The 14227-nt window shown below is 44.3% G+C and overlaps 1 protein-coding gene across 1 annotated transcript; it reads left to right on the top strand.

Annotated features, from left to right (window-relative positions):
• The first annotated feature begins 10996 nt into the window (after positions 1-10996).
• LOC122689391 (endogenous retrovirus group K member 7 Env polyprotein-like) lies at positions 10997-13758 on the top strand. The gene is made up of 3 exons (XM_043895786.1): positions 10997-11141; positions 12044-12189; positions 12410-13758. The coding sequence occupies exons 1-3, from the start codon at positions 10997-10999 to the stop codon at positions 13391-13393; spliced, it is 1275 nt and encodes a 424-aa protein (XP_043751721.1). The 3' UTR covers positions 13394-13758.
• Positions 13759-14227: the final 469 nt, after the last annotated feature.

The raw sequence follows: 14227 nt of genomic DNA, 5'->3' as shown, positions 1-14227 counted from the left end.
ACCCCCCCTCAGGGAGGAAGACTGCTCAGGTATGGTCACAGTGAGTCACGAGGGCTGTCATGAGCTGGAGAATATATACCTGCTTGTTGATGTGCTCAAGGGATCCACCATGTACAAACATGTCAGGGTTTTTGCCAACAGGCGCCAGAAATCTAGATTTTAATGTGAAGTGTCCACTTTCAAACAACGCCATGATGTTAATGACCTTGCTCTGTCCGTTAATGCTTAGATAGAATTCCAATGTAATACCGGCTAGGTATCCCTTCAGGAATGAATCCACCCCCCCACCCCCCACCCCCACCCCCAACACTCTGAGCTTAAAGCAATTAAAGATAACTTTTAGCTCCTGCTACTTGGTCAGTGTGGGTCAGCCGGGGTCTCTGCCCTTTCCTGTCTCAGAGACCCAGTCTGAGGGAGGCTTTATTTGCACAGACATTTTGCATAATAAGTACAGTAGCCAGGAGGGGAATGTGTGGCTTACACGCTGACCCTTGAAGCGTCTAACAGAAGTGACAGAGACACTTAGATGCATATTTCGCCGGCCAAAGATAGTCAGTGATCACACTTCCTTTCCAAGGGAGTGGGGAAGTGCAGTCCTCCATGGGCTGGATACTTATGAATATTCCTGATGGCTACCACAGCTCCATCTACTCTGATTTCTCCAGGCAGAAATGTTGGAAGTTTTTGTAATGTAGAATTCAATTTTCAGAGATCTCTAAGAGCAGTTGACTCAAAAAATTATTTGTTTCTTGAAGGATTCAATTTGACGGATCTGGAAAATTCACACTTTGCTCCATCTGGAGTAAAGTCCCTTACTTAAACACTGACGTCTATGAACAGATTAGGAAATCATAGGCTGGGTCTATGAGATAATCCTTCACAGAAGTGACGATTTACATATCAGTGTTTATTCCCCAAAGCACTGCTCATATAGCTTCACTTTTCATTTATATTATCTCCTATCTTGTGTAACTTGTCTCATCAACTGCACTGCAAAATAGGAATCCCATCTGATTAATGTAGACTCTGTTATGCCTGGCTCCGTAGACATTGGCTATGTGGATGTTAACTAATTGTATTGGTGTTTATCAATTAGTGATTTTTAAATCATCACAGCTAGCAATCTTGACTTCAGGAGAAGTCAGCGAACTTGAAAATACTTCTGGCAATTCTTCAAAAGTTGCTCATCGTTGATTATGATGAGATCTGAGGGCCAATATTCACTAGGCCCTCAATTTCAAGGGCAGTTTAGGCTTATCCCCTACGAATCACAAGGCGATCAGATATTTTCAGATATTATTTTTCTGTGATGTTTTCACATGTTTTGTTTGTTTTTTTGTTTGCTTTGGACTGCAAGATTTGGATGAATTGTAAATTTAAAAATTAAGAAATAAATGTCAGTGCTCAGGAAGCTATTTGATTGCCCAAGATCCTGCAAGGCTCTCAACACCCTTTATTTAAAACAAGCCCATCCTCGTTCCTAAACCCACAGCCTTCCTGGATGACCAGATAAAGAGCGGTCGTCATTCTCATGAAATGCCAAGTGCTCGGGGACTTGCACGTATGAGGGCCCAGGAACAGTATTTCTACAGTTTAATGGTGGAATTACTCCCCTTGGAGAAAGTTGCTTGAGCACAAGTTACTCATTGATTGAATCTCAACCACGCAAGTATGGTTCCAGGCTTTGCTGTCAGTTCCTTAGACTAGAAGCCTGCCGTCATTCTTTGCCTCTTGCTCATATTTCCCCTGTCTGTAATTAACTACTGAGCTGTGAAGTCATATCCACTAAAATCTTTCTCCGTTGCAGCTCCTTCTCTCCATCCCCACTGCCATCCTTGTTCAGGTCCTGAGATCGTATACCAGGACACCTACAACAGCCTTCTGATTTGCTCCCCACTCGATCTCCTCAAAAACGCCCTCCAACCCAAAGTAGTCTGGCTAAGGCACAAGCCGTAAAGCATCTTTTCGGAGAGGGCAATGCCAACCCACTCCAGTACCCTTGCCTGGAAAATCCCATGGAGAGACTAGCCTGGTAGGTTGCAGTCCATGGGGTCGCTAAGAGTCGGACACGACTGACCAACTTCACTTTCACTTTTCACCTTCCTGCAGTGGAGAAGGAAATGGCAACCCACTCCAGTGTTCTTGCCTGGCGAATCCCAGGGATGGGGGAGCCAGGTGGGCTGCCACCTGTGGGGTCGCACAGAGTCAGACATGACTGAAGTGACTTAGCAGCAGCAGTAGCAAGCATCTTTTAATTTCATGCCTGCAGTCACCATCTGCAGTGATTTCCGAGCCCCCCAAAATAAAGTCTGCCACTGTTTCCACTGCTTGCCCATCTGGGAGCCCCCGTGCGTCACGGGCCCGGCAGGGTCGAGGCCCGCGGGCGGGGACGCGGCGGCGGTGGTGGTGGTCGAAAGCCGGGCGGTGGCCCGCAGGGCGTGCCTTGCGCCTCGCCCGCCTCCCCCTTTCCAGGTACCTAGCGAGGGGCTTCCCTGGTGGCTCAGATGGGAAAGCGTCTGCCTGCAGTGCGGCAGACCCAGGTTCAATCCCTGGCTTGGGAACATCCCCTGGAGTAGGACTTGGCAATCCACTCCAGTATTTTTGCCTGTGAAATGCCATGGACAGAGGAACTTTGTGGGCTACAGTCCATGGGGGTCTCAAAGAGTCGGACAGGACTGAGTGACTTTACTTCACAGGTGAGAGAAAGCTTGAATTGTCTTGTTGGGGTGAATTTGCTTCTGGATGGATTTCACCTGGCGGCAGTAGGGAGGCCCGTGGACCTCTCCTGAAAGTGGGCGTATTGGCGGAGCACACCTGGCCAATGTCGGGGGTGAAGCCTGCCTCCTCTGAGCTCCTAAGCAGTGGGTCCCAGGTCTCAGGGACCATTGCAACTGGGAATGCCCATTTCATGGGCTCCTGGATCCCCTTCGATCAGCATCCAGTGAGCCAAGCGCAGGGGTACGGACCACAGGTAAGGGAATTGTGACTCGGTGGCGTAGGGTGGAGCATGGAACGAAGTATTCTGCCCTCTCTGTTGGCATAGTCTCGGAGCCTCCTTACCTGGAGGTCGCAGAAAGGCCTTGCCATTGGGGTCAAGGCCTTTACCACTTTACCCCTTCGCATAAAGCTCAGACCCTTGTGATTTTTCCAAGCAGCCTAGTGCCTGCCGCGAAGTCCCCAGGAACTCCAAGGGATTTATCCTGCCTGGTGATTTCTTTCACCTGCTGGGCACTCCACAAACCTTACTCTGGCTGCCTGGCCGGCCCAGCCCTGCTACCGGCAGTTTGCAGTCCAGTGGGCCCTTAATCACCTGCTGGGATGGGAAAGGGAAGGGTCCCCAAAATGCACCCTAGAAACTTAGTAGGGTGCATGGATTTAAAAACCTGGTGGCCACCCAGGCAGAAAAGAAAAGAGGAGGGCACCTTGCTGCCCTTTCGTGGTGGAATCTGTGGCTGTCCTGCTGAAAGGGGGCCTTTCCTTAGGGACCCTGTGCAATAAGTATGGTGTTTTGGAACTGAATAATTAGAACGTGTAAAATTTTTTAATTATGTGGTGCTTTAGTTAAAAAAAAAAGCTCCAAGTTTTTTTGCAACCTGAGGTCTAAAAATTGAAGGTCTATTTTCCTTCCACTGTGGCATTGTATGAAGAAATTTGCTTTTCTTTTTTTTTTTTTTTAAGGAAAGAGTCTGAAAAGTGAGGGAAACAGAAAAGCCAGAGGTGCCCCTGTAGTTTGGTGAAGGTCTTAGGAGGTCACTTGTAAATGCTGCTGGCCGTCGGGAGGCAGTCTCTTGTGACCGATGGGCACAGAGCTCTGCAGGCTTGTCCTTTGCATGGATGTTCTTGTTTGTGAAAATCCAGCTCAGAGCCATCTCCTGATGTGTAAGAATTTCCCAGACTAGACCCCTAGGCAAATCCCTTAGGGCCAGGGACTCCTTTCTTCATTGTATTTGTCTGTTTGACTGAAAAGCAGCAATGGCATATTTTTCTTTAAATCTGGTCTTTCATCCAGGCCTTGGAGTAATATTTCCCATCTCTCAATAGACTTGGGTTCCAGGGATGAATTATAGTTAGTTGTCCATGATTTTGCAGATGAGGAAACTGAGAGACAGAGAGGGTGGAGGACTGTCCAAGGGAGATGGGATATCCTTCCAGGAACCCTGGCTCCTGGGTTTTTAATGAGCTTTCTACCCAGCATGGTCATTAATTGGCAAATGTTGACGTTGAGAATAAACTATTGGTGGAAGTGTAAAAGGCTTTTTTAAAGAATGTGCCTACCAGCTGTGCATCTTATGCAGTATTTTCATTGTACTCCCCAACCCTTGGAAAGTGGTGGGCACAGGGCGGATGCTTCATCCTTTTTTTGAATAAGTTCAATGTCACACAATTATATCCATAGTGTCAGCAACACTATTAGGTATATTAGAACAGTGATCATCACAGTTGGTACTTCACGGATCAGTAAAGAAAGAAAACTTTTTCTTAGGAAGACTGTAACAGAATTGCTAAGTTTTAAGTTTATCCCACAAGGATATTTTTTAAAAAAATGAAACAAATCTCTCTGATCATCACCAAGGCTTTCGGAGGCCTGTTGAAGACCCCACACAAGGGAGGGTCTACCTCTTGGGACACCCCTGCTTCAGCATCTCCCTAAGCCAGCAACCTGGGACAGATGAGTACACTTGTAGTTTCTTCCTTGACCTTGGGAATTTTTTTGGAAGACAAGTTTTTGACAAACAGGGGTGGGGGAAGGTTAGGGGGTGTTTCAAGTGCAGTCCACTTATTATGCACTCTATTTCTATTTCTGTTCCCTGGTGGCTCAGGTGATAAAGAGTCTGCCTGCAATATGGGAGACCCGGGTTCAATCCCTGGGTCGGGAAGATCTCCTGGAAAAGGAAATGACAGCCCACTCCGGTATTCTTGCCTGAAGAATTCAATGGACTCAGGAGTCTTGCGGACTGGTATTTGTTATTCATTTCTAGATATGTATCCTAAACAGAAATGAAAGCATGAAGATGTTTAGCAAAAAGTTATGTAAAATAAGGAGACTCAGCAATCCCTGTTCTGAGTATTTACCCAAGAGAAATAAAAAGTTGTGTTCACACAAAACCCATATGTGAATGTTCATGGCATTTGTGTCTATAATTGCTAAAAGCTGGAGACAACCCAAACATCTAGCTGGTGAATAGGTAAATAAACTGTGTGATACACACAGTGGAATACTGTTCAGCAATTAAGGAATGAACTACGGGTACACACATCAACATGAATGGATTTCACATGTATTATTTTAAGTGACAGGGGTCAGTCTCAAAAGACTATGTGCGGGGAGCGGCTTGAAAGAGCTGACTCTGGGAGCTGCCTTGATTGATTATCAAGGGTCTGTTTGCAGACATAGCTCTCTGTCCCGCCACCTCTCTGGAATTTACGATTCAAGTTAACTCCTGACAGAACATTAGTAAGCCTTGAGTGCACACAAGATGCAGATAGATAGCTTTGCACGACTGCCCTGAAGATAAGTAGGATGCCTTTTCTTATCCCTTGGCGCCATGAGAGAGCTCTGGTGATTGTTATCTTAAAGATGATGTACATGGGGAAGAATTTTCTTTGGGATGCCTCTCTTCTTGGTTTAGTATATATGTAACCCTGAGAAATAAAGAATCATCGTTGACTGCAGCGATCCTCTCGACCCCATCTGTTCTGTCTTTATTTCTTAGCCTAAAGGAACGCGTCATGTTGCTCGCTGAAATCTTCCGGCTGGCCTGGCAAGTGGCGCCCAACAGCGTGGAGCTCAACGAAAGTTCCTTGCGGCCGCTGCCCGTTGAAACTATTAAGGTAAGTAAGAGTGTGTGTACTTGTATATTGAGGGGCAGGAAGGAGTATTGTCGAGAGTATAAACCATGGGACAAGATCATAGTCGTCAGTTGTTTGTGCATATGTTACAGATAATGTTGAAGGATCAGGGAATGCAGGTTACTAAAATGAAATTGCAGACTTTTCTTAGTTTTGTTGAGGAAGTATGTCCCTGGTTTCCGCAGGAAGGGACTATGAGTTTAGAGATATGGAAAAAGATAGGGAAACAGATTCAAACATATTATACTCTCCACGGACCTAATAAGGTTCCTGTGGAAACATTTTCATTATGGTCTTTAATAAGAGACTGCCTTGATTTTGAACATGAGGAAGGGAGTAAATTAAAACACATGCTCCCACCCGAAGAACCAATTTATGCTACTCCTAAAGTTTATGCTACTCCTAAAGGGAAAGGACCCACAACCTTTGAATTAGAATCTGCAAAACCTTTGAAGGAAAATGAGGGAACGCTGACTCCAGAGGATGAGGAAAGTTTAGAGGAACAGGCAGCTGCTTACCATAAGGATGATCATTGGGAATTACTTGTAACTGACGATTCGAATGTGCAGGCAGCAGCTGCCCCTCCGACAAAGGGTCTGGAGGCACTCATGCAGAAATTATTAATAACAATAAAGGAAGAAATAAAAAGGGAAGGTAGGGATGAAGGCGCTGGTGCAATCCCTACTGTGCCTCCTGCTTATGCACCCTCAATCATTGCTGGATTAGATCCTCCACCTATTTCCAAACCTGAAAATTCGTTGAATATAACTCGTGAATCACACAGTTTGTCCCCCTTGCAAAAGGCTATGCAACAGGCCCAAAGAGCTGGAGAAACTGTTCAGGGATTCTCCGCTGCTTTCCCGGTATTCCCTACCTTTCAAAAAACAAAAGGAATTTAAAATTGCCTGTGCCCAATATGGACCTACGGTCCTTTTACCCAGACCATGATAGAGAGTCTAGGAGGTCAAAATTTGCCACCTAGTGATTGGAAACAAATTGCAAGAGCTTGCTTATCAGGAGGGGACTATTTATTATGGAAATCAGAATTTACAGAACAATGTGGCCATATAGCTGAACTAAACCAGCGACAAGGGATCAATACTACATATGAAATGTTGGTAGGGGAAGGGGCCTACCAGAATACCAATGTTCAATTGAACTATTTGCCTGGAGCATATGCTCAAATTTCTAATGCTGCCCAGCAGGCTTGGAAAAAGCTCCCTTGCTCTAGTAATAAGACTGAGGATCTTTCAAAAATTCATCAGGGGCCTGATGAACCATATCAAGATTTTGTGGCTCGTCTTCTTGAAGCAGTAGGTAAGATTATAGCTGATGAGCAGGCTGGAATGGTGCTTACTAAACAATTAGCCTATGAAAATGCAAATTCTGCCTGTCAGGCTGCGCTTAGACCGTACAGAAAAAAGGGGGTTCTATCAGATTACATTCGTATATGTGCTGATATCGGACCTTCCTATATGCAGGGTATTACCCTGGCTGCAGCTTTACGAGGTAAAAGTATAAAAGAAGTATTATATCAACAGCAAATGAAAAATAAACGAGGATTACCTAGTAGAGGAAATGCTGGCTGTTTTGTTTGTGGCCAGCCCAGACATCGTGCCGCCTTTTGACCCCAACAAGCCAATTCGGGGAATATTAAAACTCCTAATTTATGCCCTAGGTGTAAAAAAGGAAGACATTGGGCAAAAGATTGTAAATCCAAAATTGTCCAGGGCAACCCACTTCCCTCGCAGTCGGGAAACTGGGTGAGGGGCCAGCCCCTGGCCCCGAAACAATGTTACGGGGCAATGCAGGGAAATCAGATGGTAGAAGGCGAGTCACAGACTTTTTCAGAGCCACCTCAGGGAGCACAGGCTTGGACCTCTGTTCCTCCTCCTACACAGTACTGACTCCCGAAATGGGAATGCAGGCTCTGCCCACTGGGGTATACAGCCCTTTGCCTGATGGAACCGTGGGACTTTTGCTCGGACATAGTAGCTCCACCATAAAAGGACTGCTCATAGCTCCTAGAGTAATTGATGCTGATTATACAGGAGAAATCAAAATTATGGCCCATTCCCCGCGATGCATTACCACCATAGCTAGCGGACAGCGTATAGCTCAATTGATATTGGTCCCTGCGGTGCAGACTGGAAAAGCACTGGCTTCCAGGAGAGGGGAAGGTGCCTTCGGATTCTCTGACGCCTACTGGGTCCAGGCAATAACTAATAATCGTCCTGAGTTCACATTAAGAATAAATGGAAAGTTGTTTACAGGCATTCTGGAGACAGGAGCTGATGTTTCTGTTATTGCCGAGAGACACTGGCCCCGAGAATGGCCTAAACAGATAGCTATATCATCATTGCAAGGAATTGGTCAAACTAATAACCCTGAACAAAGTACAGAGCTGTTACATTGAACTGACCATGAGGGTCATGAAGGGGACATTAGGCCTTATATCCTCCCAAACCTCCCTGTAAATTTGTGGGGACAAGATGTTATGACTCATATGGGAGTATACCTATACAGCCCCAGTGATCAGGTTAGCAATCAGCTTTTAGATCAAGGGCTTCTTCCCACCTCGGGACTTGGAAGAAAATAATCAGGGAACTGTTGTGCCTGTTCAGACAAAAAGGTTACCAAAAAGAAGTGGACTTGGGTATTTTTAGACGGAACCTCTGATCCTCCTGTAATTCACGCAGATCCTATTACTTGGAAGTCTGAGGAGCCTGTGTGGGTTGATCAGTGGCCCCTTTCCAAAGAGAAAATTGACGCTGCCCAACAACTGGTGCAGGAACAGTTAGAATTGGGAAATATTGAACAGTCTAATTCACCTTGGAATTCGCCCATTTTTGTTATTAAGAAAAAATCTGGGAAATGGAGGCTTTTACAGGATCTGTGAAAGGTTAATGAAACTATGCAAGTCATGGGAACTTTACAACCAGGATTGCCTTCTCCCATGGCTATTCCAAGGGATGCCCACAAAATAATTCTAGATTTAAAAGACTGCTTTTATACTACTCCTTTAGCACCTCAAGATTGCCCTCGATTTGCTTTTAGTGTTCCTTCTGTTAATTTTTCCCAACCAATGCGTAGGTATCATTGGAAGGTTTTGCCACAGGGTATGGCCAATAGCCCCACCGGGTGCCAGAAGTTTGTTGCAGCAGCATTGCAGGAAACTCGGGCAAAATACTCCGATGCTTATATTCTGCATTACATGGATGATATACTGCTAGCGCATATTGATAAAGAGTATTTGTTACCAGCTTATGCCTTCATGGAACCTGCCTTAAAAGCAGTAGGGCTAATAATATCCAAAGAAAAGGTGCAAACCTTTCCTCCTTATTCCTATCTTGGCTTTCCTTTAGAAAGGGAAACATTTGGAGTTCAGCCCATTGCATTACGAAGGGATAATCTGAAAACACTTAATGATTTTCAAAAGTTGCTCGGGGACATTAATTGGATTAGACCCTATCTACATCTTGCTACATACGAATTGAAGCCTCTTTTTGATATCTTAAAGGGGGATAAGAATCCTACCTCCCCACACAGCCTCACAGAAGCTGGAGAGCAAGCTCTTCAGAAAGTGGAAACTGCTTTATCACAGCAGCACTCCAGTTACTGTGACTATGAAAGGCCCTGGGGACTTTATATCCTTGCCTCAGAACATTCACCTACCGGTGTCCTGTTTCAAGATAATCCTCTAAGGTGGATTTATTTATCAGTCTCTCTCCTACGGGTGTTAAGTCCTTACCGTGTTCTTGTAGCCAAAGTAATAGCAAAAGGAAGACAGGAATCTGTGACCTATTTGGGAAGAGATCCCCACTTTATTTGTAATCCTTTTTCAACTGAACAACAACTATGGCTCTCTCAATTTTCTGATGATTGGGCAATTGCGCTTGCACAGTATGCAGGGGAGATTAAACAACATTATCCTGCTAATAAATTGTTACAATTTGCACAGCTGCATCAGTTTATTTTTCCAAAAGTCGTGCAGCAATGCCCTTTGAAAAAGGGGACAACTGTCTTTACTGATGGATCTTCCAATGGCATAGCCAGTTTGGTAATCGAAAATGAATCTTACTATTGTCAAACCTCATATTCATCAGCTCAGGAAGTAGAGCTTTTTGCAGTACTCCAGGCTCTGCAACGTGTTCCTCAAAGTTTTAATTTATACTCTGACAGTCATTATGTTGTCAGAGCTCTCTCAGTCATTGAAACAGTGCCCCTTATTGGAGCTGCAAAGGCCTCTATTCAAACCTTGTTTTTGAAAATTCAGAATCTCATTCAAGCCTGAACTCATCCTTGCTTTTTTGGGCACATACGTGCTCACACTGCCCTTCCTGGGCCTTTAGTGGCCGGGAATGCTCTGGCTGATGAAGCCACCCATATGGTATGTTATTCTTCCTTAACCCCTATCTCTGCAGCACAGGCCTCTCATGCAATACACCATCAGAATAGCAATTCTTTACGGTTACAATTTGGAATTTCTCGGGAAGCTGCTCGTCAAATTGTAAAAGCTTGTCCTACTTGTCCACAATTTTTTGTGCTCCCAACATATGGAGTTTACTCCCCAATGATTTGTGGCAAATGGATGTTACACATATTTCTGATTTTGGAAAATTGAAATATGTGCATGTTACTATTGACACCTTCTCTGGTTTTATCATGGCCACACTTCAATCTGGAGAGGCTAGTACACATTGTATTCAGCATTGCTTATGGAGTTTTTCTGCTATGGGCCTACCTAAATGCATCAAAACAGACAATGGCCCTGGATATGTTGGCCGCAATTTTCAAACCTTTTGTGCCCAGCTGCGCATTGTACACAAGACTGGAATCCCATATAATCCACAGGGCCAAGGAATTGTTGAGCGGGCACATCAAACCCTTCAGCACCAATTGAAAAAATTAAAAAGGGGGAGTTTGTATGCTATTACGCCTAACAATCTTCTTAGTCATGCTTTGTTTGTTTTAAATTTTCTGAGCCTCAATAAAAATGGAAAATCAGCAGCTCAACGTTTTTGGCACTATGATAATAAAAAGGCACGGCCATTAGTCAGGTGGAAAGACCCGCTGGAAGGCAGATGGCATGGGCCGGATCCAGTTCTAATATGGTGGAGAGGTCACGTTTGTGTTTTCCTGCAGAATGCCGAAGCGCCGCGCTGGCTCCCAGAAACGTTGGTACGCACGGCGGAGGAGATCACTGGTGGAGCGAATGAGACAGCTCACAATCCAGGAGACGGTCCTGCTGCCGACAACTCAGCAGATACAGGCACTATTACAGATGGCATGTGAGAATGCTTCGAACCCTTCCCCTGCCTCTCCTACTAGTATATTAATTTCATTACTACTCCTTTTAAACCAGATAAGTTCCATGGAAGCCAGTATCTTCTGGGCGTATGTTCCTGATCCCCCTCTTTTACAGCCTGTTGGATGGGAAATGAGTTCCGTTCCTGTGTATGTGAATGACACAATATTTTTGGGGGGGTTTTCTGATAAGCATATTTTTCCGCAGAATGCCAGTATTTCTTTTTTCTTCTTCTTCTTCTTTTTTTTTTTTAGGGCAAATCTCATTTTAAATTTAGTTGTTTTTTTTTTTTTTTTATTAGTTGGAGGCTAATTACTTCACAACATTTCAGTGGGTTTTGTCATACATTGATATGAATCAGCCATAGATTTACACATATTCCCCATCCCGATCCCCTCTCCCACCTCCCTCTACACCCGATTCCTCTGGGTCTTCCCAGTGCACGAGGCCCAAGCACTTGTCTCATGCATCCCACCTGGGCTGGTGATCTGTTTCACCATAGATAGTATACCTGCTGTTCTTTTGAAATATCCCACCCTCACCTTCTCCCACAGAGTTCAAAAGTCTGTTCTGTATTTCTGTGTCTCTTTTTCTGTTTTGCATATAGGGTTATCGTTACCATCTTTCTAAATTCCATATATATGTGTTAGTATGCTGTAATGTTCTTTATCTTTCTGGCTTACTTCACTCTGTATAATGGGCTCCAGTTTCATCCATCTCATTAGGACTGATTCAAATGAATTCTTTTTAATGGCTGAGTAATATTCCATGGTGTATATGTACCACAGCTTCCTTATGCCAGTATTTCTTATACAGGGTTTTCTTCACAATTACCAATGTGCTTTTTCCGAAATCATAATGTTTCAGGTTGTCTCACTGTTACAGATGTTGGGTATTCTGATTACAGCACTGGCTGGAGTGTGGATACTCCTGGTGTGACCAAGCTCACAGGGCATGCACAGCGACGCAACGGAATGGGACCCCAGGATATCCCATTCTGTGGCCTGGGGCATAAAGGGAAACATATAGCGGTGCCATGGAAACTGCTGGAATGAGACTGCTATGGTGTATTCTATTCCTAACAGCACGCATTCACTGTGGGACTGGTCGCCAGACTCAGAGAGAAACCCCGGAAAGGAAAGTAACAGACAGTTTGCAGCGAGAATTTGGAATCTTGGCGGCACCCTTGTTTATCAAACTGAGGTCTGGAAGTTGCTGGCCACTTTTGAAACAAGCCGATCCTTCATGTAGACTGGAGAAAAGGTTAAAGGTGGATTTTTTGGGAATGCAACCTGGAGATATCCTCGGGCTTGTGTACCTTATCCATTTATGATTATTGCTGGTTCTGTAAATCTTACTAAGAATAATAGTCAATATTATATTCATTGTTTTAATTGTACCCTAACCAATTGCATTCGAGGAATAAGAAATAATTCTGGAGTCTTAATAGTTAAACAACCACCCTTTGTTATGTTGCCTGTAAATCTTACTGAGCCCTGGTATGAAGAGTCTGGGCTTGAACTATGGCAAAGAGTGCGCATGGCTCTTGCTAGGCCACGAAGGGGGATAGGATTAATAATTCTAGGAGTAGTAACGCTTATAACTTTAATTGCTTCTGCTGTTACTGCTTCTGTATCTTTAGCTCAATCTGTGCATACTGCTAGCATTGTAGACGATTTGGCAAAAAATACTTCCAAAGCTTTAGGGATTCAAGAAGATATAGATAGAAAATTAGAGGATAGATTAAATGCGCTTTATGATGCAGTAAGCTTTTTGGGAGAAGAAGTGCAAGGGTTAAAGCTAAGAACAAAAATTAGATGTCATGCTAACTATCGTTGGATTTGTGTTACAGCAAAAATTTATAATGGTACTGAAACTCCTTGGGACAGAGTGAAATCACATTTAGATGGTATTTGGCATAATGAAAACATTTCCTTAGATCTAATACAACTTCATCAGGAAATTCTTGATATAGAAAATGCTCCTCGGGCTAGTATGGATTTGGCAGAAAATGCTGAAGAGTTTGTTAACAGTTTGTTTTCCAATTTTCCCTCGATAACCTCACTTTGGCATCTTTTTTCAGGGGTCGTGGCCATGCTTCTGGTATTAGCGCTTTTTGTGTGCATTGCTCCTTGTATCATAAAGAAATTTGTCAAAGAGCTGTGGGACATCAAGGCTGTCCTACACAGTAATTACTTATGCCAAAAGAATCAGGCGTGCCATTTTACTAAATAAAAGAGGGGGAGCTGCGGGGAGCGGCTTGAAAGAGCTGACTCTGGGAGCTGCCTTGATTGATTATCAAGGGTCTGTTTGCAGACATAGCTCTCTGTCCCGCCACCTCTCTGGAATTTACGATCCAAGTTAACTCCTAACAGAACATTAGTAAGCCTTGAGTGCACACAAGACGCAGATAGATCGCTTTGCACGACTGCCCTTAAGATAAGTAGGATGCCTTTTCTTATCCCTTGGCGCCATGAGAGAGCTCTGGTGATTGTTATCTTAAAGATGATGTACATGGGGAAGAATTTTCTTTGGGATGCCTCTCTTCTTGGTTTAGTATATATGTAACCCTGAGAAATAAAGAATCATCATTGACTGCAGCGATCCTCTCGACCCCATCTGTTCTGTGTCTTTATTTCTTAGCCTAAAGGAACGCGTCGTGTTGCTCGCTGAAATCTTCCGGCTGGCCTGGCAACTATGAACTGTATGATTCCATTTACAGGACAAGGCAATATTAATGGGCGCAGAAAACAAGTCAGTAGTTGCCAAGGTCTGAGGGTGGAGAGAAGTTGGCTACAAGGGGCAACCTGAGGGCATTTATGGGATGATGGATCTGTTTCACATGTTAATTGTGGTAGTGCTTACACAACTGTATGGGTTTGTTAAATATCATGGAATTGAGCATCCCCCCCCCCCCCACCAAATTTTACTGTATGTAAATTTTAAAGGTAGAGAAAATGAAGAGATAGCACAGGTGCCCACAAAAATTAATGCCTGTGTATGTGTGTGTGTGTTAGTTGCTCAGTCGTGCTGACTCTTTGCAATCTCATGGACTGTAGCCTGCCAGGC

The sequence above is a fragment of the Cervus elaphus genome, chromosome X (assembly GCF_910594005.1).
Source record: "Cervus elaphus chromosome X, mCerEla1.1, whole genome shotgun sequence".
In the NCBI taxonomy this organism is placed as follows: domain Eukaryota; kingdom Metazoa; phylum Chordata; class Mammalia; order Artiodactyla; family Cervidae; genus Cervus; species Cervus elaphus.
The sequence above is the reverse complement of the archived record's forward strand: the minus strand, read 5'-3'. Positions and strand labels throughout refer to the sequence as shown.

Bases quoted from the DNA above. Each gene is read 5' to 3' on its own strand.
- LOC122689391 (XM_043895786.1), top strand. From the start codon at position 10,997: ATGCCGAAGCGCCGCGCTGGCTCCCAGAAACGTTGGTACGCACGGCGG. The intron at 11,142-12,043 runs GTGAGAATGCTT...TCACTGTTACAG, and splicing joins GGCACTATTACAGATGGCAT to ATGTTGGGTATTCTGATTAC. The intron at 12,190-12,409 runs GTGCCATGGAAA...TCCTTCATGTAG, and splicing joins ATAAAGGGAAACATATAGCG to ACTGGAGAAAAGGTTAAAGG.